Below are 27,305 nucleotides of genomic sequence, written 5' to 3'. Positions count from 1 at the left end.
TTTACTCAAATTAACTTCTGATGCTATTCTTTCAATTTGTTTTAGGTTTCCTTTATGATTATTTAAAGCAAAAGTATGGCAACTTTTGTTTTCAACCTGCAATCAGATTAACTGCAGAATGGTGTTTTTTAATTTATTCCATTTTTGAGGATTTGGGTGTCATTGACAATTTGTTGTCTATTGCTGATTTCCTGGCTGTGTGCAGATGGAGGGAATGAATGTGTAGGATGGTGAGTGGATGCTAGTCAAGCAGGCAGTCTTAGTGAAGTGGCAATCACTCAAGTAAGCAAAAAGTGTTTTCTTTATTTATTATTGACATACAGCACGCTGCCTGGCAATTCCACCGATTTAATCTTATCCTAATCACGGGACAATTTACCATGACGTCTTTGAACTGTGGGAGGAAACCCATGTGTCATGGGGTGAATGTACAAACTCCTTAGTCAGTGGTGAACCCAAGCAGTTTCAAGTTCCTGGGTTTCGACGTCTGAGGATCTATCCTAGGTTCAACATATACAATTACAGAGAAGGAACAAGTAGCCATATTTCAATTAGAGTTTGAAGAGAGTTGGTATGCCAGCAAAGGCACTCTCAAATTTCCACAGATGTACCTTAGCATTCTGACTGGTTGTATTACTGGCTCCAACAGCAGTGCCACTGCATGGTGCCAGCTCCATGGGCACTAGCCTCAGCAGCATCCTTCAAAAGGTGGCATCCATCATTAAGGATCTCAGTCACACAGGACATCCCCTCTTCTCATTGCTACTATCAAAGAGAAGGTACAGGCCCCTGAAGACATACTCAACATTTCAGGAACAGCTTTTTCCTCTTGCCATCAGATTTTTGATTTGAAAATGAACCCTCAAAGTATTTCCTCTTTGCACTGTTTTTATCTATTATTGTAATTTATAGTTTTTGTTACTATGTACTGCTGCCACATATGAAATTTCACAATGTATGCTAGTATAACCTGATTCTGAAATGAAACTAACGTGAACTTTTCAGACATCTGTTGAAGAACCTATTCTTGGACATAAAAGAAACTTACTATATCCTCAGAAGCTGACTTGCCTGTACAAGAACGTGATGAGAAATACTTCCCCAATTTCAAATGCATAAGCTCTCATTGCAGTTTAATATGATAGTGTAGAATTTTTGTTAATTTTTCCACGATTTAAGGAGTAAGGGAGATGTAACTAGTGGTCAGTGCGGTCTGGAACAAAGCCACTGATTTGATTGACTTTGTCATTACAGTTACTGCTAGTTGGAGGGTGATACTATTATGCAAATCCCTGTTCACATGTAGGAAACTTGGGCTTTCATGGCAAATTCTGTACTGACATGATTATTGAAAACTGTCAATATATAGTGTACTGGTAGAGTTGAGAGGATAAAGTTGCAAACTCTTTCTAAGAGAAAAGATGAGTTTACTTTAATCAGTAAACTTTCTAAAGTTCTGGTAAATCTCAGAGGGGGATTTAATTCATTTTGGCCTGCACAGTGATTAAAAGTAGACTGGCCAATTTCATTGGAACCTGATGATTTTCATTCTATTTAATTGCGTAGCCAAGTGGTTATGGTGTTCATCTAGTGATTTGAAGGTCGCTAGTTCGAGCCTTGGCTGAGGCAGCGTGTGTGTGCAAGGCACTTAACCACACATAGCTCTGCGATGACACTGGTGCCAAGCTCTATGGGTCCTAATGCCCTTCCCTTGGACAACATTGGTGGCATGGATTGCAGCATAGGCAACTGCTGGTCTTCCATACAACCTTGCCCAGGCTAGTAGAAGTGAAAATCCCAGTCTTTTTACGTTTGTATTTTTTAATATAATAGGGCATCTTCAAGTGTGACAGTGGGAAAGTGTGTATGGAACTGGAGGAAATAGTAGAGGTACTTAATGAATACTATACTTCAGTATTCACTATGGAAAAGGATCTTGGTGATTGTAGTGATGACTTGCAGCAGACTGAAAAGCTTGAATATGTAGATATTAAGAGGATGTGCTGGAGCTTTTGGAAAACATCAAGTTGGATAAGTTGCCAGGACTGGATGAGATGTACCTCAGGCTACTGTGGGAGGTGAGGGAGGAGATTGCTGAGCCTCCAGCAAAGAGCTTTGCATCATCAATGGGGATGGGAGAGGTTCCGGAGGATTGGAGGGTTGCGAATGTTGTTCCTTTATTCAAGAAAGGGAGTAGAGATAGCCCAGGAAATTATAGACCAGTGAGTCTTGCCTCAGTGGTTGGTAATTTGATGGAGAAGATCCTGAGAGGCAGGATTTATGAACATTTAGAGAGGTATATGATTAGGAGTGTCAGCATAGCTTTGTCAAGGGCAGGTCGTGCCTTATCAGCCTGATTGAATTTTTTTTGAGGATGTGACTAAACACATTGATGAAGGAAGAGCAGTAGATGTAGTGTATATGGATTTCAGCAAGGCATTTAATAAGGTACCCCATGCAAGGCTTACTGAGAAAGTAAAGTGGCATGGGATCCAAGGGGACATTGTTTTGTGGATCCAGAACTGGCTTGCCCACAGTATGCAAAGAGTGGTTGTAGATGGGTCATATTCTGTATGGAGGTCGGTCACCAGTGGGGTGCCTCAGGGAATTGTTCTGGGACCCTTATTCTTTGTGATTTTTATAAATGACCTGGATGAAGAAGTGGAGGGATAGGTTAGTAAGTTTGCTGATAACACAAAGGTTGGGGGTGTTGTGGATAGTGTGGAGGGCTGCCAGAGGTTACAGCGGGATATTGATAAGGATGCAAAACTAGGCTGAGAAGTGGCAGATGGAGTTCAACCCAGATAAGTATGAAGTGGTTCATTTTGGTAGGTCAAATATGATGGCAGAATATAGTATTAATGGTAAGACTCTTGGCAGTGTGGAGGATCAGAGGGATCTTGAGGTCAGAGTCCAGAGGACGCTCAAAGCAGTTGCGCAGGTTGTCTCTGTGGTTAAGAAGGCGTATGGTGTATTGGCCTTTATCAATCGTGGTATTGAATTTAAGAGTCAAGAGGTAATGTTGCAGCTATATAGGACCCTGATCAGACCCCACTTGGAGTACTGTGCTTAGTTCTGGTTGCCTCACTACAGGAAGGATGTGGAATCCATAGAAAGGGTGCAGAGGAGATTTACAGGGATGTTGCCTGGATTGGGGAGCATGGGTTATGAGAATAGGTTGAGTGAACTGGGCCTTTTCTCCTTGAAGCAATGGACGATGAGAGGCAACCTGATAGAGGGGTATAAGAGGTATTGATCATGTGGATAGTCAGAGGCTTTTTCCCAGGGGTGAAATGGTTGCCACAAGAGGACACAGGTTTAAGGTGCTAGGGAGTAGGTTCAGAGGAGATGTCAGGGGTAAGTTTTTTTACTCAGAGTGGTGAGTGCGTGGAATGGGCTGCCGGCAACAGTGGTGGAGGCGAATATGATAGTGTCGTTTAAGAGACATTTAGATAGGTACATGGAGCTTAGTAAAATAGAGAGCTATAGATAAGCCTAGTAATTTCTAAGGTTGGGACATGTTCAGCACAACTTTATGGGTCGAAGGGCCTGTATTGTGCTGTACGTGTTCTATGTTCAAGAATACAGTCGGCCCTCCTTATCTGCGGGGGATTGGTTCCAGGACCCCCGCAGATACCAAAAAACGCGGATGCTCAAGTCCCTTATCTAACATGTCTCAGTGCGGTGGACTTTAGGATGCAGCGGAGCTCTGGATCTTATTTAACCTGTCTCAGTGCAGTGGACTTTAGGACCCGGCAGAGCTCCAGACCTTATTTAACTTTTCAGCGTGGTGGACTTTAGGACCTGGCAGAGCTTTGGACTCTCTGCCTGTGGCATGGAAAATGACCACGATTGAAAATAAAGTGGAAATAATAAAGCGATCGGAAAGAGGTGAAACACCATCAGTCATTGGAAAAGCTTAAGGCTACAGTTGGTCAACAATTGGAACAATTTTAAAGGATAAATTGAGAATAATGAAGCATGCGAAAGGCCCTGCCCTGATGAAAGCTACAATTATTACTAAGCAACGCTGTGGTTTAATTATTGAAATACATACATTTCTTAAGTGTTTTATATGCATAGAAAGGTAAAATATATACTATATATTAAGACAAACATTTGACTAACTGATGCTAAATAATACTGGATGTACCTGTTCTGACTTGTGTAGAAATCTGACTTAGAAGACTGCCTGTACTTTAAGTCAATTCTAGATTACATATAATACCTAATACAATGTAAATGCTATGTAAATAGTTGTTATGCTGTATTGTTTAGGGAATAATGACAAGAAAAAAAAGTCTGTACATGCTCAAACAACAAGTGCTGGAAAGAGAATTTCTGGGTTTTCCCGATCGGCGTTTGGTTGAATCCGTGCATACGGAACCCATGGATAAGGAGGGCCAACTGTATAAAATTATGCTTTGCTTTGTATTTCAACTCCCCATAAATGGGTCCTATGGCATGTTCATGTTATATGTGGGTCCAGTGCAAAAGGTAAATATTTTGACTCTTAGGCTGTCAGTATTATTAGCGTCATTGCAGTCTGTTCCAAATGAACCAAGGAATTTGAGGAGGTTGCCTTGGACACACGTAGTGAAAAGGAAAGTTTAATTTTTTAACCAACCAGCTGAACAAAGTTTTGTTGATATGCAAGGAGTGACCCAAATCTAATTAGAATTTCTATTAGGAGAAGGTAATGAGATGCATTGAATCAAGTCTGAAGTTTAGAAATCAACATAGAGTACAAATAAATTCACTCTACAGAAACCTAAATTACACACTTAAAAGATTGGTAAAGTCATATTAAGGATGAAATTAAACTTCAGAACTGTGGTGCTACTAACAGAAAATCTGCATTATAAATGAGTGCATTATCAAAATACTGAATGCAATATTTCACCATCTGACAAGATGTGGAAACTCAGGATATAAAAATGTTCACTCAAAATACAAATATTTGGGTAACTCTCACTTGCATCCCACTGTCCTAATGAGTAATTGGACAATTTCATTATTGTCACATAATCTGAAACATGGATCTACAAACATCAAAATGAAACAAAATTATGGAGGTAATGTTTTGTATGGCTGATATTTGAATATGTTAAAACTGGCAAATGCATTGCACAATTGATCTACAGTTACTGATTGTTTTTCTGTTGTGCACTTCAAAATGGCAGAGTCATTGTTTGGATTTAAAATTTAATTGATCCAGAGGAATGTTTGTGTCAGGTATAATATGTTCTCCTTTCCCATCAATTAGAGAATTCCATTGGTCAAAATCTTGCTGAAGACCTGGAAAATAAAATTTGGTGTTCAAATTAATTTAGAATCAATTATTCAAGATAGAATTTTGAATCTTTGTTACAAAAGGAAATAATTATGGAATGGACTCAATCATTTAAACTGGGAAATTCCTTTTACACAGATGCTCTTGTGATCCCAGATATGTTTCCTTTACACACTATGGTATTATTAAATTTGATGCCACTGATTTGCATGCATGGTATATCAATCAGGAAAAAATTGAAGGTATTTAAAAGATAAATTTCATACAAGCATGATCAACAATGATGACATATACAAACCACTAAAAATATTTTCCCTGCACTTTTTTGATTGTAGAAATCCTGACCATTATCTTGTGTCTCCATTATCCATAAAATAGCTAGCTATCTAACACCTGGAATTACAAAACAATCATGACTCAGTTATCTATTTCAATATTAAATGTCTTATTTACTTACTCAAGTGTCTTTGCATGAATGCTAAAGCAGCCTTATTGCTTATATCGATTGCTATATGGGGATCTATAGTTCCTTTCAGTCCAAATATCTTTCCAAGGAAGTGGCCAGTCAGAAATGTAAAATCGGGAAAGCTTTGATGAACTGTTCCCCTATGAAAAATAAAGAAAATGAAGCAAATTAAGGTCTATAATGCATTACTTGTGTGTTCTATGTAGGAAACTGAGGAAAATAGCTTGTAAATTTATTTTGTAGTTCTCAAATGCATTTAAACTCAAAGCTAATAATTGTAATCCTCTGTAGTACTTAGTACTGTTCACTATAACTTAATTATTATTGTGCAAGTGACTTGATATAGTTCCAGCTGAATGAGAACCACTGGTGAACATTACATCTTCAGGATGGCCTTTACCATTTCTCTACAGCAAGCAATCTTCTCAAATAATTCAAAATATACTGAAAGAAAATTCTTAAAGGATCCCATAAAAAGCTGATTTTGAATTCTAAAGTGTCACATGTATAATGGATTCCAATTAATTGTGCCACTTATTTGGGACAGGAGCCTGTTGCTGAATAGTTTCTAACTAGCATCAGTCATGTGAATTTGCATGGCTATTAGACACTACCCCAGGGGTGGCCAACCTTTTACATTGCATGTGTCAATTTTTTCATGCACAAGTTCAGATGCGCCATACAACTCTTGTACCCCCACAATTCTTGTAAAAATGTTAATATAGAACTCGTGCGTGAAAAAATTGACGCATGGAATGTAAAAGGTTGGCCACCCCTGCACTACACAATGCTCTGAGCTAACGAGTGTTAAATCGCATCAACTGTGCTTGTTCAAAAAGCAATGCTTTTCATCACTGACAGTTGGTGAGAAATAAGCAGTAAAACAATTCAGAACTGTTTTGCTTGCTGCTGTTTCAAACATTCAAACTTGGAGATGCCAGAAATGATTGGGAATGAAAGTGAAACAATTAAACTACTCCAAGTTAAGGACTATTAAGAATTTGAAGGGATCAGCAATCATCTTGAATGTTACAGTGAAAATGAAGTTTCAGTGGATGCAATCATTAAAGGTATTGTCTGAAGGTAGTCCACTAGGTGTCTGCTGATTTTGTTCATTTACAGTCAAAAGAACATGGCATATACTGGATGAATTCCTCTAACTTAAACTAATAGTTTTTTTAGTACTATATTGGTAGTGTTCTAATTTGTTCTGTATTTCATTTCAGTGCGTAATTTATTACCCGGACAGTTTTTTTAATATTTTTTAAAACTTTCCATGAAATTGAGGAAGCTACTTAATTGAGCTAAAATGTACTGGTCCCATGTGTTCCACAATTAACTGCACTGTATTTGCAATTATAATTTGAATGCTGCGATATGATCCTATTTATTCCCTATATCAGATTGCCTTTAAAAAGTAATTGACATTATTTAGCCTTGAACTACCTTGGAAGAGCTGACCATTTACTTCAGGAAAGATGCTGGTGCATATGCTTGTGTCTACAAGTGATGTTGATGTTGATGTTGGAGAACTTTGAGTTGTCAGGAGTGAGCATCACCAATACCCCATCCTCATCCAACCATGTAGAGGCCACAGCCAGGAAAGGAAGAGGGAAGAAGTGGGATGAGGGGAAGGAATACAAGCTGGTAGATGATAGGTGGTAAAGGACTGAAGAAGGAAATGGATAAGAAAGGAGAGTGGAGCATGGGAGAAGGGGAAGGAGGTGGAACAAGAGGAAGATGAAAGTATGTGAGCAAAAGAAAAAGGGCAATGAAGCCAGAATGGCAAAATAGAAGGGGGAGGGGGAAGCGAGAGAGAATTCAATATTCATGCCATCAAGTTGGAATATGAGTTGTTGCCCCTCCAGCCTAGGAGGAAAGATGTGGTGGGCTCCTATTGAAGATGATGGAAGTTACAGAGAATGATATGCTGGATGTGGAGGCCCGTGGGATGGTATCTTTGGTATGGTAAGGGGATATTTATCCCTGTTGTGATGATGGAAATATGAATTGAGGGTAGATGTCCAGAAAATTGATAAGGCAAATCTGTTGTTTGAAGCAGGACATATCAGATATTTTGGAATGGAAACCCTCATCCTAAAAATAGATGCAGTAGAGATGCAGGAATTGAGAAAAGGGAATAGCATTCTTACAAGTGTCAGGGAGGAAAGAGGTATACTCAAGCTGTGAAAGTCAGTAGATTTATAAAAGATATCAGTGGACAGTGTCTCCATTTCTGAAGATTGAGAAAGGGGAGAGAGATGTAGACCATGTAAACTTGAAGGCAGGATGAAAGTTGAAGGCAAAGTTGATAACAAACTCAGCATGGGTGCAGGAAGCAGCACCAATGCAGTTGTCAATGTAGTGCAGAAAGTTGGGAAGTATTACTGGATTCATAACTGGAGTCCCTACAGGTGCCATGGCTTCACACTGGGTTCGAAGAAAGAAGCCAAAAGTGAAATTATTGAGAGTGAGGACTAGCTCCACCAGAGGAGGGTGGTGGTGGAGAGGAATTGGTTAGAGCTGATGTCTAGAAACAAGTGAGGCATTACTGATAAAGGATAGGGACTGAACAACATGAGCAAAAATGAGGCAACCAGGGCCAAGGAACTGAAAGTGGTTAAGTGACCATGCTGGGATGGGCCGAATGTCTTGCTTATGTTATGTAGTACTCTATGAACCTGCAAGACAAGATTTTTACTTTAACTTGGTACATGTAACAATATACCAATTCCAGTGTACCCCATTACCTGCTTATTCAAGAATGTGATCTGGGATATTGAACATTAAATTTTCAAAATATGGAAGGTAAAAAAAATTAACAAGATTATAAAGTTGTGTACAAGCCAAATGGGCTTTCAAAGTTATTGCTCCATTGGATTTTTAAAAAATATAGATTAAGGGAATAACTAACATTAAGATTGACAAATAAGGAGGAAACACAAAGTAAGTTTTGGGCTGTTTCGTCTATGCAAAATGCCGAAGAAAAATAATATCTGAAACTTTTCATCAGATTAAACAGGATCATTGGAGAGTGAAGCAATTTTTTTTCAGAGATTAGAATGTTCAAGTTGTAAAATGCAAAGGGAGGAGAGGAAAGAACAAAAGGGAAAAATCTGAGGTTATGTCACAGGACTGATGGTGTAAGCTAAACAATAACATGAGTAAAGAAACAAACAACTGATCTTGAAAGAAGTGTAATTGTGAGTACAAATGTGGGCATCAATATTTGATAGGAGTGTAAGAACATTCTTATAAGACTGGCAGTACTCAATGCAAGTACATCACCCAGTCCAGAAAGGGTGCATCTTAGATTACTGAAGGAGCAAGTGTGGCAATTGTAGAGGCTTGAAAAGGATGTGGCACAAGAACATGGGTAATTTTCAAATCTGATACTTTATCTAATTTTAAAACAGAAGTCCAGCAAATACAGACCACCTGCCTCTTAGTTGTGGGGTAATTTATATCATGATAGAGAACAAAATTAATTGAGTTATATGGGCATTTGTTCAGTTCTGCGCAAAATCAAGTTTCACCCATCCACAGAATAAAACAAAATTCCATAGAAATCAGGATGTCTTGACTTTACAGAAACTTGCTATAACCAAACAGCTTTTTTCGCTTCTGCAAAGAAGTGAAGCCCTGTTATTTTCACTGGCCTAAATTCTCAGTGCCAGAGTTAAGATTCATTTGTCACCATTACTGTTCACCTTGCTCCACGTCATTTTAAAAAATCTCCTCTGAACAGGATTTTTTTTTTGTCTTATTATTGGCAGTGCCTTCACTCATTTCGGTCCCATGTCCTGAAATTCTCTCCCCAGTTCACTGCTAGTTGAACTCAAAATTTACCTCAGACTAAGCATTTAGTCACCCATTAAAATTTTGAGAGTTTATCTCACAAACAGATTTAATTTAATGATTGCTTAATAAATGAACAGATTTAAAAAAAACATAATTCATCATAAGGAAACACAAGAGACTGCAGATGCTGTAATCTGGAGCAATAAACAAACTGATGAAGGAACTCAATGGATTCAGCAGTATCTTCAGAGGGAAAGGAATCGTGCTTCCATCTTTCATCCACTTGCCTCCTTCCCCCAGTTCCAACTCTCCCTCCATCACCTGGCTCCATTTGCCTATCATTCCTTGCCTCTCTTCATACACTTAAAAACTTCCTGTCGCTATCTCACCTTTCTTTATACTGGCTACTGTCTCTCTATTCTCTTCTACTATAAGGTCTTCATCTGAAATGCTGACAATTCCTTTCTCTTCACAGATACATCCCACCTTGCTGTGATGCTCGAGCAGTTTGTTGTTTGCTGCTAAGTGGATGCAGTGGATATTGCTCAAGTTCTCCACTACTTGATCTGAATTTATTAATATAAACCAAGTTATATCTCAAAGTGTTATGTGTTCGTCAGTTGTATCGATGTATAAGAAGAAATGGCATTGTTTAAATATGTGTGCCAAATGACCAGATATACCCGATGATTTGATTTTAGAGGTGTTGGTTGAGGGTCAACTATGGTCAAAGCACTCATAAGACAAATCTGTATTTATGCTATTGCATAATGTGGCATCCTTCATGCCATTGGGTTAATGTTTCATTGAAATGGACTTTGCCTCTAACAGTGTAGATTTGGCTCAGTTCTATAGGCTAGCTGCATTTAGAATCAGAGTCAAGTTTAATAACTGGCATTATATATGAAATTTGATGTTTGGTGACAGTAGTACCTTGCAATACATAATCAAAACTACAAGTTGCAATAAGTATATCCCGTATTAAAAAGAAAATTAATTCAGTAGTCAAGGAGGGGGTGGGGGAATCACTGAGGTACTGTTCATGGGTACATTGTCCATTCTGAAATCTAATAGCAGAGGCGAAGAAGCTGTTCCTGAAATGTTAAGTGTGTCTTCAGGCTCCTGTAACATCTCTGCTGGGTTTCCTTAATGGTGGATACCGCCTATTTGAGGCAAAACCTTTTGAAGATGTCCTGAATGCTAGGGAGGCCGCTGCCCATGATGGAGCTGGCAGAGCTTACAACTTTCTGCAGCTTTTTCTGATCCTGTGTAGTGGCTCCTCTATACCAGATGGTGGTGCAACCAGTTGGAATGCTCTCCACAGTAAATTTGTAGAAATTTGAGTGTCTTTGGTGACATACCAATTCTCCTCAAACTCCAATTTAAATATAGCCACTGTCATTCATTCTTTGTAATTACATCAATATGTTAGGCTCAGGATAGATCCTCAGGATGTTGACACGCAGGAACTTGAAACTGCTCACCCTTTCCACTGCTGATCCCTTGACTTCCCATTCCTGAAGTCCACAATTCTTTGGTTTTACTAATGTTGAGGTTGTTGTTAAGACACCACTCTGCTAGCCAATCTATTTCACTACTGGACGCCTCCTCATCCCCATCTTAAAGTTTGTCAATAGTTGTGTTGTCGGCGAATTTATAGATTGTGATTGACCTGTGTCTAGCCACAATCATGGAGCACTGGGCTAAGTACGCATCCTTGAGGCCACCATGGTATCATGGGCACAATCCTCCTCATTGTCAAGTACATCTTCAAGGGGGAGTGTCTTAATAATGGGTGCCTTCTCCTTAAGGACTGTCATCATCTGGGACATACCCTCTTCTCATTGTTACCACTGGTGAGAGGATACAGGAGTCTGAAGGCCTACACTCAGTGCTACAGAAACATCTTTTTCCTCTTAGCTATCATATTTCTGGATGATCCCATGACACAATCTCATTATTCCCTTTAACATGTATTATTGATGTATTTAGAAATTTATAGTAATTTTGTCATTGCACTGTACTGTTGACATGAAACAACAAATTTCAAAAAGAGAATGATACTAAACCTGATTCTGATTTTATAAACTGGTGTCCGTGCACATTTAATCGTTGCTCTTTGGTTTACCTACTCCTCTGTTAATGAGGTGAGGTGAGAATGATAGCCCTCGACATCAAGGCAGCATTTGACCGAGCGTGGCATTAAGGTGCCCTAACTAAAATGGAGTCAATGGGAATTAGGGGGGGAACCCTCCGCTGGTTGGAATCATACCTGACACAAAGGAAGATAGTTGTGGTTGGAGGTCAATCATCTCATCCTTGGGACATCACTGCAGGAGTTCCTCAGGGAAGTCTCCTAGGGCCAACCGTCTTCAGCTGCTTCTTCAATGACGTTCCTTCTGTCATATGGTCAAAAGTGGGGATGTTCGCAGATGACTGCACAATGTTCTGCACTATTCATGACTCCCCAGATAGTGAAGCACTTCATACCCAAATGCAGTACCTGGACAATATACAGGCTTGGGCTGACAAGTGGCAAGTAAAATTCAAGCCATGCAAGCGCCAGGCAATGACCATCTCCAACAAGAGAGGCTCTAACCATCGTCCCTTGACATTAAGTGGCATCACCATCACTGAATCTCCTACTATCAACATCCTGAGGGTTACCGTTGACAGGAACCTCAACTGATCTAGCCATATAAACACAGTGGCTACCAGACCAGGTCAAAGACTAGGAATCCTGTAGTGTGTAACTCACCTCCTGACTCCCTAAAGCCTGTCCACCATCGACAAGGCTGAGGTCATGAGTGTAATGGAATACCCGCCACTCACCTGGATGAGTGCAGCTCCATCAGCAACTCAAGAAGCTTGACACCATCCAGTACAAGGCAGCCCACTTGATTGGTACCCTTTCCATAAGCATCCAATTCCCCCACCATCAAACAGTTGCAGCAGTGTGTACTATCTACAAGATGCGCTGCAACAACACACCAAAGTTCCTAAGGCAGCACCTTCCAGACCCACAACCGCTATCATCAAGAATCCTCTGGTCAGATCACCCGCCTCTGCTACTGGTACCACGTAACCCAGTACTACCTGTCGCATGGTTGGGTGGTCAGTGACTAAACCCGCTCCCCCACCAGGCTTGCCTGGTGAGGAGATTGGCTAGACACCCTGCAGAACAAAAAACAAGACCTGTCAAAGGGCGGATGAACCCTCTCATAGGGTCAACGGCCATCTAGCAAACACATGCCATGAAGCGCAGAAAGGGCATCCCTTTCATCGAAGCTTGGTCTGGCCATTCACTGCAACAGAACTTCCCCCAGCCGTCTTGGACCCCACCATGCCGCTGGATCCAGGAGAGGATGTTGAGAGGGTGGGTCTGGACCTGTGCAACCCCCTACTCACCTAAAATCCACTCACGCACACGCTGTTCCTTTCCGAGGAGTGGGGTACCACCCCACTAACTGACTGAAAGGAACTATCATTATCCTATGGGATGGATAGCCAGAGAGAGATCATCGAGAAGGGCAAGAAGAGCAGGTACTAGGGAACACCACCACTTTAAAATCCCCCTCCAACTCACTCACCATCCTCATTTGGAAACATATCGCCGTTCCTTCATTGTTGCTGGGTCAAAGTCATGTAATTCCCTCCCTACCAGCTCTGTGGGTGTACCTACACCTCAGGGATCGCAGCGGTCAAGAAGGTGGCTCATAACACCTTCTCGAGGGCAACTAGGGATCGGCAATGAATGCTGGCTTAGCTGGCAATGCCCACATCTTGTAAGTGAATAAAAAAAATAGACTTGAAATAAATTCAAACCCTAAATTTGCAGTGCTTTACCCATTAGATACCAAATGTGCCAATAAGCAGTCAGGGTTTATTTTTTCTAATGTTTATTAGAAGTGATAAATTTTAATAAAAAGTAAACATCACACTGCAATTAAAAAAAACTACAAGCTTGTGATTCCTGTAGATTATAATTGCTGTTCAAGTTTTTTAATCTCTAAATTTATCTCTTCTTCCTCTTTTGTCTGTTTGTATATATTTAAAAATAAGTTTAAACCTGCATTTTCTCCATAAAAGAAAACATTTCAGTGACGACCTTCCAATCTGATTAACTGAGGAATTCCACTACTTCTTGCAATGTTCACTGAGCAGGTTCTGTCAAGAACACTACTGATTCCCGTGACTAAGATACTGCTTAAAATTCCAGTAGCATTCTACAGATGTTTGTAAGCCTAATAAATAGCATATGTATGTCTTTTCTTCATCTCTGATTACAAAATCTGGACTCTTGGACTTGAGCTTAAAATTCTGGAGTTTGATTTAGATCGCTGTTATTTTGAAACCAGGCTGAAACTTGCACTTCTGCATACAAAACTGAAAATTTGTGAAGGGAATGGTAAGTGCCTGGCCCTGGATATCAAGGAATTGGGAAGCTTTTTATTTGGTTAGGATTAGTTTTATATGTGGTGTCGGATTAATGTGTGTTCAGTAAGAGCACGTATGTTCTACCAAATTTCCTCCAACCAGGACCTTCTTAATTTGAAGTTATAGATAACAATGCTTGTTTGTGTAAACCAGTAAAGATTATTTAGTTCAAATACTTGACTGCTTTTGGCAATTATTTTAAACCATCCATGCATTCTACAAATATTTAGAAACCATTTAGCAGATATAATCAACTCATAGTTAATATATAATATAGTTTACTGATTTGCTTAATTTACCTATACTTACAGTTACTCACATGATTGTTATCATCTTTCGCTGTATGGTGTTCGAATCAAGTTGTTTAATTTTCAGAATATTTTCAAGCCACTGGAATTTTTCAGAGTTGATGAACAATATTGGCTTCTGTTCCTTTTCATGAATCTCATCTTCTAGAGGGAACATCCAAATGTCTAATGCCACTCCACAACTGTGTATAGAAGAAAAGTGCAATGCAATTTAATTAATACTCTTTGATGTACATATTTGGCAGTCATTTATAAAACAGTTTAATATTAAATTGCTATTTGTCGCTAGATACCTCTTTTGATCAACTGATCAATCAAGGTGTCTCTTCTAAGAAAATGATAGCTATATGGACAGGAAAGGAATGGAGGGTTATGGGCTGAGTGCAGGTGGGTGGGACTAGGTGAGAGTAAGCGTTCAGCACGGACTAGAAGGGCCGAGATGGCCTGTTTCCGTGTTGTAATTGTTATATGGTTATATGGAAAGAATTTAAAATATTTTATGGAGCAACTCAGATGGAAGAGATAGGCCATTCCTTGGTTAAAACTCATCACTTAGTAATTCTCTTACTGCACTTTCATTGTATTTGATAGCTTCCTCTTATTAGATTCTGACTACTGCAAATAAAAAAATTCATTAACTTCTACTTATATTGGTTGATAAACCAGTCATAATTAAAATAGGTTAGAAGTAAACAGCACAAAAATAAAGCGGCTTACGTTGAATCTAATGAAAGTTATTGGGTCACAACTGGAGTATTTCTTCAGTTTTTGCTTTAGGAAGGATCTCAAAGTTCAAAGTAGATTTATTAACAAAGTACTTAGACAAGTCCCCTGGTCCTGATGGAATGCATCCCAGGGTACCGAAAGAAACGGCAGCAGTTATAGTAGAGGCTTTGGTGATAATTTACCAAAATTCTCTGGACTCTGGGCAGGTCCTGGTGGATTGGAAGAAGGCAAGTGTCATGCCACTAATTCAAAAAAGGATGTAGGCAAAAGGTACTGGTGAACGCAGCAGGCCAGGCAGCATCTCTAGGAAGAGGTACAGTCAACGTTTCAGGCCAAGACCCTTCGTCAGGACTAGGGTCTCAGCCCGAAACGTCGACTGTACCTCTTCCTAGAGATGCTGCCTGGCCTGCTGCGTTCACCTGCAACTTTGATGTGTGTTACTTGAATTTTCAGCATCTGCAGAATTCCTCATGTTTACGTAGGCAAAAGGTAGGTAGTTTAGCATCTGTGGATGGGAAAATGCTTGAAGCTATCATTCAAGAAGAAATAGGCATCTGGAAAGAAATGGATCCATCAGGCAGATACAGCATGGATTCAGCAAAGGCAGGTCCTGTTTGACAAACTTACTGGAGTTCTTTGAGAAAATAATAAATGCAGTGAATAGAGGGGAACTGTTGGACGTTGTTTACTTGGATTCCCAGAGGGTGTTTGATAAGGTGTTCGATAAAAGACTTATCCATAAAGTAAGGATGCATAGAGTTGGGGGTGATGTATTAGCATAGATAAAGGATTGTTTCGCCAATAGAAAGCAGAGAGTTGGGATACATGGATGTTTCTCTGGTTGGCAATCACTGGTGAACATTGTGCCGCAGGGGTCTGTGCTGGGCCCACTACTGTTCGCAATATACATTAACGATCTGGAAGAGGGGACTGAGTATAATATATCTAAGATGCTGATGACACTAAATTGAGTGGAAATACAAATTGTGTGGAGGATATGGAGGGTTTGCAGAGATATTATAGATAGGTTAAGTGAGTGGACAAGGGTCTGACAGGTGGAGTACAATGTTGGTAAATGCGAGATCATCCACTTTGGAAGGAAAAATGGAAGATCAGATTATTATTTAAATAGTAAAATATTGCAGCATGATGCTGTGCAGAAGGACTTGGGAGTGCTCGTGCATGAATCACAAAAGGTTAGTTTGCAGGTGCAGCAGGCTATCAGGCTAGCAGGCAAATAGAATGATGGCCTTCATTGCGAGAAGAGATTGAATTTAAGATCAGGGAGGTTACGCTACAACTGTACTGGGTACTGGTGAGGCTGCATTTGGAGTACTGCATGCAGTTCTGGTCTCCTTACTTGAGAAAGAATATATTGGCTTTGAAGGTGTTACAGAGGAGGTTCACTAGGTCGAATCCAGGGATGAAGGGGTTAGACTATGATGAGAAATTGAGTTGCCTGGAACAGTATTCACCGCAATTCAGAAGAATGAGAGGAGATCTTATAGAAACATATAAAATTATGAAAGGGATAGATAAGCAGGAAAGTTGTTCCCACTGGTAGGTGAGACTAGAACTAGGGGACATAGCCTCAAGATTTGGGGGAGTAAATTTAGGACGGAGATGAGGCGGAACTGCTTTTCCCAAAGAATGGTGAATCTGTGGAATTCTCTGCTCAATGAAGCAGTTGAGGCTACCTCAGTAAATATATTCAAGACAAGGTTGGATAGATTTTTGCATAGTAGGGGAATTAAGGGTTATGGAGAAAAGGTGGAGATGAGTCCATGGTCAGATCAGCCATGATCTCATTGAATAGCAGGGCAGGCTCAACGGGCCAGACGGCCTACTCCTACTCCTATTTCTTATGTCCTTATGTCACCACATACACCCTGAGATTCATTCTCTGGCATGCTTTCAAAGTAAATGCAATAAAACAGTATAGTCAAGAAAAAAAACACACAAGATGGACAAACAACCAAGGTACGAAAAGCAACTATCTGCAAATACAAAAAGAAAACAAACAAAATAATAATAATAAATAAGTAAGCCATAATTATCAAGAACATGAGATGAAGAGTCCTTTAAGTGAGTCCATAGGTTGTGGAAACAGTTTAGTATTGGCTGAGTGAAACTATCCCTTCTAGTTCCTGATGGTTGAGGAATAATAGCTGTTCCTAAGCCAGGGGGTGTGGTTCCTGCGGCTCCAGTACCTCCTTCCTGATGTCAACAATGAAAAGAGAGCATGGCCTAGGTGGAGAGGGGGTGTGGTCCTTGATGATGGATGTTGATTTTCTGCAATAGCTGTCCTTGTAGATGTGCTCAATGGTGGGGAAGGCTTTACCTGTGATGGACAGGGCTGTGTCCACAGCTTTTTGTAGGGTCTGTTCAAGGGCATTGGTGTTTCATTCCTGGCCATGGTGCAACTAGTCAGTATATTCTCCAACACACATGTTAAAATCTGTCAAAGTTTTAGATGACATAGCGAATCTTCACAAATTTTTAAGATAGTAGAGGTGCTGCCATGTTTTTAAATGAATGCATCAATCATAGGCATAATTAGAGCATTCTTGTTTATATCAGGTTACTGATGCATTCTCATTTACTAAACAAAAAAATTCTATAAAATGAATAAGAAAATTACAGGTTAAGCATTGGGCACTTTAATTTCTATAAATTTTATAAAACACAGCCATAGCCATATTAACATGAAGATCTGTGCTGACTTTTTTGCACATTTCTACTAATAACTTTCACTTTATACTGTCTCCAATTCAATGAGACTTACCCAAATCGAAGCTCCTTGCTAAGTGATTCAACAACTGTAGCACCACCAAATGAGTGGCCCATTATAGCTACCTTACACAGATCAAGGCAATCCTACAAAAAAAATAGTACAATGTTAAAGCAGAATGATTTTTACATTTTTCTTTGAAATAACCAATAATTTTTTTGAGTTGACCTTATTTTGAATATGTATATTTATAATCTATGGTCAATACATGCAATTTAATCTAATTTCTCAACTGTTTCATAGGTGAGGGTAGTTAAAGGGAACTTTTTTTTTTTACAGAACATGAGCCAACTCCTACTACTGATTCACATTGTTTAAAGTGTTGAATTAATCTATCTTTCTGGTATCTTAGAAGCCTAGAAGAGGGCAACTATAGAACCTGACTAATCTCTGCAGCTCAGAGATCTTCTTTTACCCAACCCACCAATGTGCTTGAACAAAAAGTACCATGCTTAGACTTTATCTTGCTCTTTCTTAGATCATATTTTACTAAGCTCTGGACAGATAATTTCAAAATTATTACTAGTCCATGTGAATATGAATTGAAAGGTCTATTCATATGAACCTGAGAATATAAAGTGTGCATTTTAACTAAAAGTATAATTCAACATTTTATAGCATACTGCTGGTTCTTAATGTTTCTCCTGTTTAGCAAATCTAAAAATGTGACAGTGGAGTTTTTCTGCAGATCACAGGGAGAGGTGGAGATGGTAGAAACAATGTTATTGGGCAAGAGAACGATCATGAGATATTCTAGTGCAAAAGGAGTAGCAGCAGCCAAGAGGGAAGTGAAGGCAGGAATCAGCAAGTTGATTCAAAATAAATTCCCAACTGAATGGGAAAAAGTGAATATTCATCAACACTGTACAATTAGACTGTTGAAAAATGAGGCATGAAAGAATCTAAATTTGGCTGTCCAGGAAAATATATCTGGATAGATGTGGTACAGAGAACATGTGTACTGAAATCATACAATCAATTTTGAATGGTGAAAATCTACCTTTTCTCAAACCTTTAAGGCTGATCTAACCACCCTAACTGCATTCCTGCCTACTAACGGTAGCCTGTCATCTTGCTATACAACTCTGTCTTAAAAATATTAAAATAACGCATCATAAACACAAGAGATTCCATAGATGCTGGAAATACAAAGTTATCCAAAGATGTGGTCTCACAAATGCACTATGTATTCGAATCATAACCTCCTTACTTTTGTATTCAATTTCTCTAGCAATAACTGACAACTCTCCTTTCTGGCTTTCCTCATTACTTACAGTAATTGCATACTGGAGTTTTGAGAATAAGACCATAAGACCATAAGACAAAGGAGCAGGTCAGCTATTTGGCCCATCAAGTCTGCTCCGCCATTTTATCATGAGCTGATCCATTCTCCCATTTGGTCCCACTCCCCCGCCTTCTCACCATAACCTTTGATGCCCTGGCTACTCAGATACCTATCAATCTCTGTCTTAAATACACCCAATGACTTGGCCTCCACTGCCGCCCACGGCAACAAATTCCATAGATTCACCACCCTCTGGCTAAAAAAATTTCTTCACATTTCTGTTCTGAATGGGCGCCCTTCAATCCTTAAGTCATGCCCTCTAGTACTAGACTCCCCCATCATGGGAAACAACTTTGCTACATCCACTCTGTCCACGCCCTTCAACATTAGAATTGTGTACTAGGATACCCAGATCCCTCTGCATCTAAAAGTTCTTCATCTATCATTATCTAAATAAAACTTTAAGTATTTTTCCTGCCATTTTCACATTTTCTCACATAATACTCCATTTGCCAGACCTTTGCTCACTCAGCTAGTCAATATCCCATTGTCTTTTTGTTATCTTCATAACCTAATACATATCTTCATGTCCTTAGCAAGTTCAACAACAACTTTGGTACTTTCATGCAAATCATTAAAGTTTAAACCCTGGCACTGATCCCACATTACATCTCGCCAACATCTAAAAGACCCACTAATGTTTATTATTTTCTGCAACTTGTAATCTCTTTATTAGTCTGAATGTGTGGTATTTTAAGTATTATTTTGTATGAACAATAAAAATTGTAAAAATACTGCTGAGTGCAAAATGACAGAAGATGGCAGAGCAGACTGAATGGGACAAATTCTGCTGCTGTCTCTTATGCCAAGAGAAGCAAATACTACGTTCTTGTGATTTAACTAAACAAAAATGCTGGGAATATTCATCAGCTCAGCCAGTCTCTGGGATTGATGAACCATTTTCAGAATTATGAAATAAAAACAGAAAATGCGAGAAACATTCAGAGATCAGGCTGCATCTGTGGAAAGAGAAACAGAATCAATGCTTCAGGTTTAGTAACCCTTCATCTAATGAAATATTAACTGTTTCTCCTTCCACGACTGAGTATTAAAAGTATTTTCTGTTGTTAGCCTTCTGGCATCAATATTTTATTTTGATATTCTTCTTTAGAACTCACAGCTTTCTGGGATAGGGGAAGTTGCGCTGAAGTGTTCTTTTGAAAAGTTAAGAATTTAAATAGTAAATTTCAAAACCTTCAGCTCAAAATACACAGGCAATGTAGTTTTAAGTCTGCATGTGTTCAGAATTTTCCAGTCATTGGCAAGTTGACAGTGGAATTTATTATTTAACTTGCATAATTTGTCTGATGGATTTTGTGGAATGAGAATGGGTGCTCTGGAATTTCAAGGTAATAGAATGCTCAGAGGATCTGTGCAGTATCAACTGCCCTACAGGGCTGAGTGTTCTGTTTGTGTGCTGATATATAGTATCAGTATAATGAGTTTGTGGGGCTGTTTGAACACTGTAGAAAAAAATGTATTCTTTCTGCAACTGAGCAGTTCTGCTACTTTAATGTACAGTGACATTGGAACTACATACAGACCAGATTGGGTAAGGTCAACCAGTTTCTTTCTCTAAAGTGTAGACATGATTCAAGATGAGACTTTACATCACAATGATTTGCATTATTTTAAAAAAACTGACTTCAAATTCTTTAAGTGGTTTGGTGGGACTCCAACACATATTTGCTATATTTATCAATACTATGAACTGGCCATACCTTCATTTTAGTGAAATCAAAGTCTAGTGGAAATACATTATGGACAGATTTTCCCTTATTTATGTCAGTAAGCAGATTTAAGGCCCTGGTACATTCTTCTGCTCGCTGCTGTACCTGAAAATCACAAACAAATAAAGAGAAAAGCTATTTTTAAATTGTTGCAGATCATTGTCACGTACCCCGTGATGGGAATAAAGAACCAGCAGAGGTGGAAAACACTTTGGAGTCTTGTATTGTTATAAACTAATAATATTTATTAGTAACTACGCAATACAGTAATATAAATGTAAATAAATCAAACAGGTTAGCAATGATTATATATAAAAGTAAGTGTGGATTATATATATATGTATGAGAAAACCAAGCTTCTTTAAGTCTAGGGGTAAAAAGATACAGTCTTACGATGTTGAGTAAAGTTCAGTTCAGTTCGTGGTATTGAGTTGAGTAGTGACGGAGAGAGAGAGCGAGAGGGAGAGGGAGGGGGAGAGAGAGAGAGAGAGAGAGAGAGAGAGGGAGAGATGAGTCGAGTTTTCAAGTGAGCTGATGCCATCGATCTTCTCGTCGTCCTCCGAAATCCTTTACAAGTCACCGACTGTGACTTTAACCAGGGGGACCGGTCTTCTGTGGTGGAGCTATCACCCAGGTGAGGGTGGACACATAGACAACTCCCCACCAGTCAACCCCTTCTTTACCATTGGAATAGCAATTTGGATCAATCCACCTGATTGATCCTCCAAAGCCCACTTTTCCTGCAGGCACAACAATGCTCATTCAGTGTCCAGATCATGTGTCCTGAGGTCTGTATCATCTGACCTCCCATTTACTTCACCAGGCTGAGCATCACCTGTCATTCGAAGAATCCCTCCCTCCTTTGTCTGTAAAGGAGTACACAAGCAGGCAACATGTCCTTGGAAATAACATCAATAACCAGCTGAAGATCATAACATCGAGTGTCCACCGCCTTCGATCACCATAGCAACTTACGAGCTGCTCGGTGCTGTCTCCAACTCCAGACTCAGTAAAAATCCAAAGTTACTTCCAATACCTTAAAGTGACAGTCCAACTGTTGATCTTCGTCTCTCTCTCTCTTTTCAAAAGCAACATATCGGTGGTAAATAACTGTCTCTCTCTCCTTTCCAAACAAACCATCAATGATAAAATGTCTCTCTCCAAACAGTTAATAGGGGTACTCCTGGATCCTCTCACACCATTAAACAAAGTTATCAAGTGAAACAGGAAAACCCAAGAAGGCGCAATGGTTAATGATTAACCTAATTCAAGCTATCATTTACTGAATGGAACTATGGAGTTAAAGTGAGTTAAAATTAATGAAGGGCAGAGCTATATGTTTTGACTTGAGAGGTTATCCTATTTTTCATTAGTGACGTGATGATACCAAACAAATGTCAATTTTTGACAAAACACACAATAGCCAATAGCATTAGAGAGTTAAAGAAGGAAGTAAATAAATCCTCATCATCGATATTTCTTGCTCAGTACCTTAAAATGGTGGGTCTAATTAGATCACTATAACAGTCACAGATGAATTTCAGGTCTTAGAAAATAATATCCCAAAGCACCTTGTAAATTTGTGAGTGCTAAGTGTAATATACCACTGTTGAGTATTTTTGGTTTCATAAAAGTTGGGGATGTATAATCTTCTTCCGGCCAAGATGGTACCTGTGTACAATGCTCCTATGGTCAACACTTTCGGGTCAGACCATTAACCTATTTATTTCACTTCTTTTGTGTCGCCTGTGTCTGTTTTTCGTCTTGAATGTGAGAATGGAATTGTTGGAGCCTGTGATCATTGGATGATCCAGCACTCTGCAGTCATCAAGCGGATTCTGGGAGGCAAAGGCAGTGAGTGTGAGCCATGTGACGAGGAAACCGCGGGATGGGGCGCGAGGTAATGTTCACCAATTAAAGCTTCTACTGTTCGCCAATCAAAGCAACGAGGCTAATGCGAAAGGTGGGTACTGGCTGTCTGCCTCTTGATTGTCCTATGTCAGTTACGTCAGGATGCTGTTTATTGTCTATAGCTCAGCATTTAATACCATCATTCCCACAATCCTGATTGATAACTTACAGAACCTGGGCCTCTGTACGTCCCTCTGAAATTGGAATCTTGACTTCCTAACCGGAAGACCACAATCTGTGTGGATTGGTGATAATATCTCCTCCTTGCTGACGATCAATACTGGTGCACCTCAGGGGTGTGTGCTTAGCCCACTGCTCTACTCTCTCTATACCCATGGCTCTGTAGCTAGGCAAAGCTCAAATACTAGCATTAAATTTGCTGACGATATAACCATTGTTGGTAGAATCTCAGGTGGTAACAAGAGGGTGTACAGGAGCAAGATATACCAACTAGTGGAGTGGTGTCGTAGCAACAACCTGGCACTCAATGTTAGTAAGATGAAAGAGCTGATTGTGGACTTCAGGAAGGGTAAGATGAAGGAGCACATACTAATCCTCACAGAGGGATCAGAAGTAGAGAGAGTGAGCTGTTTCAAGTTCCTGGGTGTCAAGATCTCTGATGATCTAACCTGGTCCCAACATATTGATGCATTTATAAAGAAGGCAAGATAGCGATGATACCTCATTAGGAGTTTGAAGAGATTTAGTATGTGAACAAAAACACTCAAAAACTTCTATAGATGTACCGTGGAGAGCATTCTGACAGGATGCATCACTGTCTGGTATGGGGGGGTGGGGTTTACTGCACAGTACTGAAAGAAGCTACAGAGGTTCGTAAATTTAATCAGCTCCATCTTGGGCACTAGCCTACAAAGTTCCCAGGGCATCTTCAAGGGGCGGTGTCTCGGAAAGGCAGTGTCCATTATTAAGGACACTCAGCACCCAGGGCATGCCCTTTTTTTCATTGTTACCATCAGGTAGGAGGTACAGAAGCCTGAAGGCATACACCCAGTGATTCAGGGACAGCTTCTTCCCCTCTACCATCCGATTCCTAAATGGACATTGAACCTGTGAACACTACCTCAATTTTTTAACACATATTATTTCTGTTTTTGCATGATTTTTTAATCTATTCAATATACATATACTGTAATTGATTTATTTTTTCTTCTATTATGTATTACATTTAACTGCTGCTGCTAAGTTAACAAATTTCACGACACACGCCAGTAATAATAAAGCTGATTCTGATTCTGACTCTGACTGCTGGTGGGATTGCTTAGCTGCTGGAGAGGAGAGAACCTGCCGCTGTGCCTGGAGAATGTAACCAGCTTTTATGCGTTTTGGTTATCAATATGGATATGGACTTGGTCTATGGACTTTTCTCAGTTCTTTATATTCTTTGTTTTTTTTTGTGTGGGAGAACGGGATTTGGGGGTCGATGTTCCAGTTCCATTTCTGTTTTTTTTTTGGCTGGGGGAGGGGGAATTTGGGGGTTGATGATCGTGCTGCTGCTCTTTTCTTTCTTGGTTTCATGGCTATCTGGAGAAGAAGAATTTCAGAGTTGTATACCTTGATAATAAATCAACCATTGAGCACATCTACATGAAACTTTGTAAAAAAGTAGTATCCATCATCAAAGATCCTCACCACTCAGGCCATGGTCTTTTCTCACTGCTACCATCAGGTAGAAGGTACAGGTGCCTTAGGACTCGCACCACCAGGTTCAAGAACAATTACCACCCTTCAATCATCGGGCTCTTGAACAAAAGGGATAACTACACTCATTATACTTCTGGTGTTCCCACATTGTCTCACTTTAAGGTGTCTTTACTTTGTTATTTCATGCTTTTTCATTGTTATTTCATATTTGTTATTTATTGCTATTTAGTTATATTTGCATTTGGAGTTTGTTGTTCATTGATCCTGTTTACAGTTGGTAAGCACGCCTGTCGGAAAAAGAATCTCAGGGTTGTATGTGGTGAGATGTATGTACCCTGATAATGAATTTTACTTTTTTGCAATTTAAATCTACTGAAACAGATCTGGCGTCCGTGCTGACCAAGATGCCCATCTATGCTAATCCTGTTTTTCTGCATTTGCTCCATATCTCTCTATTCCTTTCCTATACCCACATCTGTCTAAATGTTTTTTTTAATGCTGTAATTAAATAACACCATCTATGTGTGAAGTATTGTTCCATATATGTCTGAAAAACTTGCCCTTCGGATCTCCTTTAAGTGTTTCCTCTGTCACCTAAAACCTGTGGTCTCCAGTTTTCCTAATCTTGGTTAAAGACTATGTACTCTACCCATGTCCGTCATAATTTTATAAATCTTTCAAAGGTCTTCTCTCAGCTTCTTCCATACCAGTGAGAACAATCTTATTTTTCTCTTCATTTATCAGATTGGTGGGGTTTGCAAATTTCCTATCTCAGTTTAAGGGAGAGAAAATATGGCAAGGGATAATGGTCGTAACATATCTTAAAACATCATCAGATGTCCTCTGTACGAAAAAAATTGAAACTCATACAGAAGTGATTATGTTGCAGAAGATTACTCCAGTTCCCACTGAGCACAGCAAGACCAAATGTTAGGATGAGTCTCGACGTTATAGCCAGAAACTGTGTCAAATATTACGGGACCTGTATTTATGGGTTGTAAAATAAGAATTTGCAACTTACTGCAACAATTCTGGTATCTAACCTATACTAAAGTAGGTGACATCTTGTGGGTTCTCCACCAGGTAAGCTGCATTATCTACCTATGAGGAATGTCGCCGATTAGCAAATGAGATTTGCCTCCAGCTTTTGAGCTGCTTTCTTTGGTTCCTTATTATTATATTTAAGTAAAACAAGTTGAGCCTTCAATACTCACAGGATTTTTCTTCACACAGCTGTTCCTCCTCAGACATAATGACTATCCTTCAAATGACTGTATATTTCATCTGCACTATTTAGTTTATTTAGGTCGGTGCTGCACAGCTCCAGTATATATATGCATCATTCAAAAGACAAGAAATGGCACAGTAATGTGGTCGTTAGCACAATGCTTTACAATGCCAACAATCACCATTTGGGGTTCAATTCTCACCTCTGTCTGTAAGGAGTTTGTATGTTCTCTCCATGACCTTGTGGGTTCCTCCCACATTCCAAAGATGTTTGGGTTAGGGTCAGAAGTGTGGGGACACTTGGGGGCTGCCCCCAGCATAGTCGTCAGACTGTGTTGGCCTTTGACACAAAGGCAACATTTCACTGTTTCGATGTACATGTGACAAATAAAGCTAATCTTTCCTTAACTATTGAAACTTGTGCGGAAATAGCAAATTACAGATAGGCCAATACCCGTTTTTAAATATTTTAAATTTTATGTTTAACACACTTCTTCTCCAAGCAAAAGTTAAGGTAATAGACTAAGACCACAAAATATCATCTGAGGTTTGAAAAGAATGAATATGTCAAGTTTTCGTGATCAATTTTTTAAATTTCTTATTCTTCAAAAAAATTTAGGGAGAAAAATGTTAAGATGTATCTATACTTTTTCAGCCCTTTCTGGATTTCTGTTGAATATTCCAACTAAAAACATGCATGAACAATTAACATTCATATTTTATTAATACTCTACTGGTGAAAGCCATGACTTCGCTTTCACTTCATGATGCAGTGAATCTGCTGATTACTCTACATACTAAAATAATAATTCTGTTAGAATTTCCTGAAGTGATTATGGAAATACTTACAAAGCTGTCTGAATCCACAAGCCACATTTCATGTTGCAGTACTAAACGCCCTACAAGGTGTCAACCTATTTATTGAAGTTTTAAATTGTTTGCCTTAGAACTCTTTAATTTCTTCTTAACAACAAAAAATTCCATTTGATTCCAAGCATTTTTCATATTTCTTTACCTGGACATTTCGGAATGGGAATTCTTGTTCTCCTGGTTTGTGCGGCTGATAGTAAAGCCACTTCTCCTCCAAATGATCCAAAGTAGGTGCTGAACTTGTGCAGGAGGTATCCTGTTCTACTTCACTGGCTGTTTTTGTTTTCTCTTCGTAGAAGAACGTCGCTGATGCTGATCCATCCCTAAAAATGAACACTGATCATAGTTCTTTCAGCAATTCCACAAAAAAAACAAGATTTATGTTTTCATATTCTGGGTGATCTTTCATCTTCATAGCTCCATTGAAAGCAGAAATACTATTTAATCAAACTGCTCTTTGCCTAAAGAAAGTAATGCACTCAGTCATAACATGGCCAAATGTGCACAATCTTACTGAAATCCTTGTTTTTTTAATACCGATATACAAACAAAACCAAATATATTCTTCATTATGAGTCATTGAGAAGTACAGTACGAAACCAGGCCCTTTGGCCCATCTATTCCATGCTGGAACCACTTAGACTGCCTACTTCCATCAACCTGCATCAGGACTGTAGCCCTCCATACTCCTGCTATCCATGCTTCTCTTAAACTTTGAAATCCAGCTCGAATGTACCA

General features: G+C 39.3%; 1 protein-coding gene across 9 annotated transcripts in view; it reads right to left on the bottom strand.

Moving 5' to 3' along the window:
- Window positions 1-301: 301 nt before the first annotated feature.
- Window positions 302-27,305, bottom strand: part of pla2g7 (phospholipase A2, group VII (platelet-activating factor acetylhydrolase, plasma)) — a 75,773-nt gene continuing 48,769 nt past the window's right edge. For all 9 annotated transcript variants that reach the window (XM_072251292.1, XM_072251286.1, XM_072251288.1 and 6 more), the window contains 6 exons: window positions 26,713-26,890; window positions 20,889-21,002; window positions 17,817-17,908; window positions 14,317-14,487; window positions 5,751-5,899; window positions 302-5,298 (listed from right to left, as the gene is read on the bottom strand). In XM_072251292.1, the coding sequence (XP_072107393.1) occupies window positions 5,186-5,298; window positions 5,751-5,899; window positions 14,317-14,487; window positions 17,817-17,908; window positions 20,889-21,002; window positions 26,713-26,890 (817 nt within the window). In that variant the 3' untranslated portion in view covers window positions 302-5,185. The remainder of the gene's footprint in view (window positions 5,299-5,750; window positions 5,900-14,316; window positions 14,488-17,816; window positions 17,909-20,888; window positions 21,003-26,712; window positions 26,891-27,305) is intronic.

The sequence above is a fragment of the Mobula birostris genome, chromosome 2 (assembly GCF_030028105.1).
Source record: "Mobula birostris isolate sMobBir1 chromosome 2, sMobBir1.hap1, whole genome shotgun sequence".
Taxonomy (NCBI): Eukaryota; Metazoa; Chordata; class Chondrichthyes; order Myliobatiformes; family Myliobatidae; genus Mobula; species Mobula birostris.
Note: the sequence above shows the minus strand (reverse complement) of the source record. Positions and strands in the feature narration are given on the sequence as shown.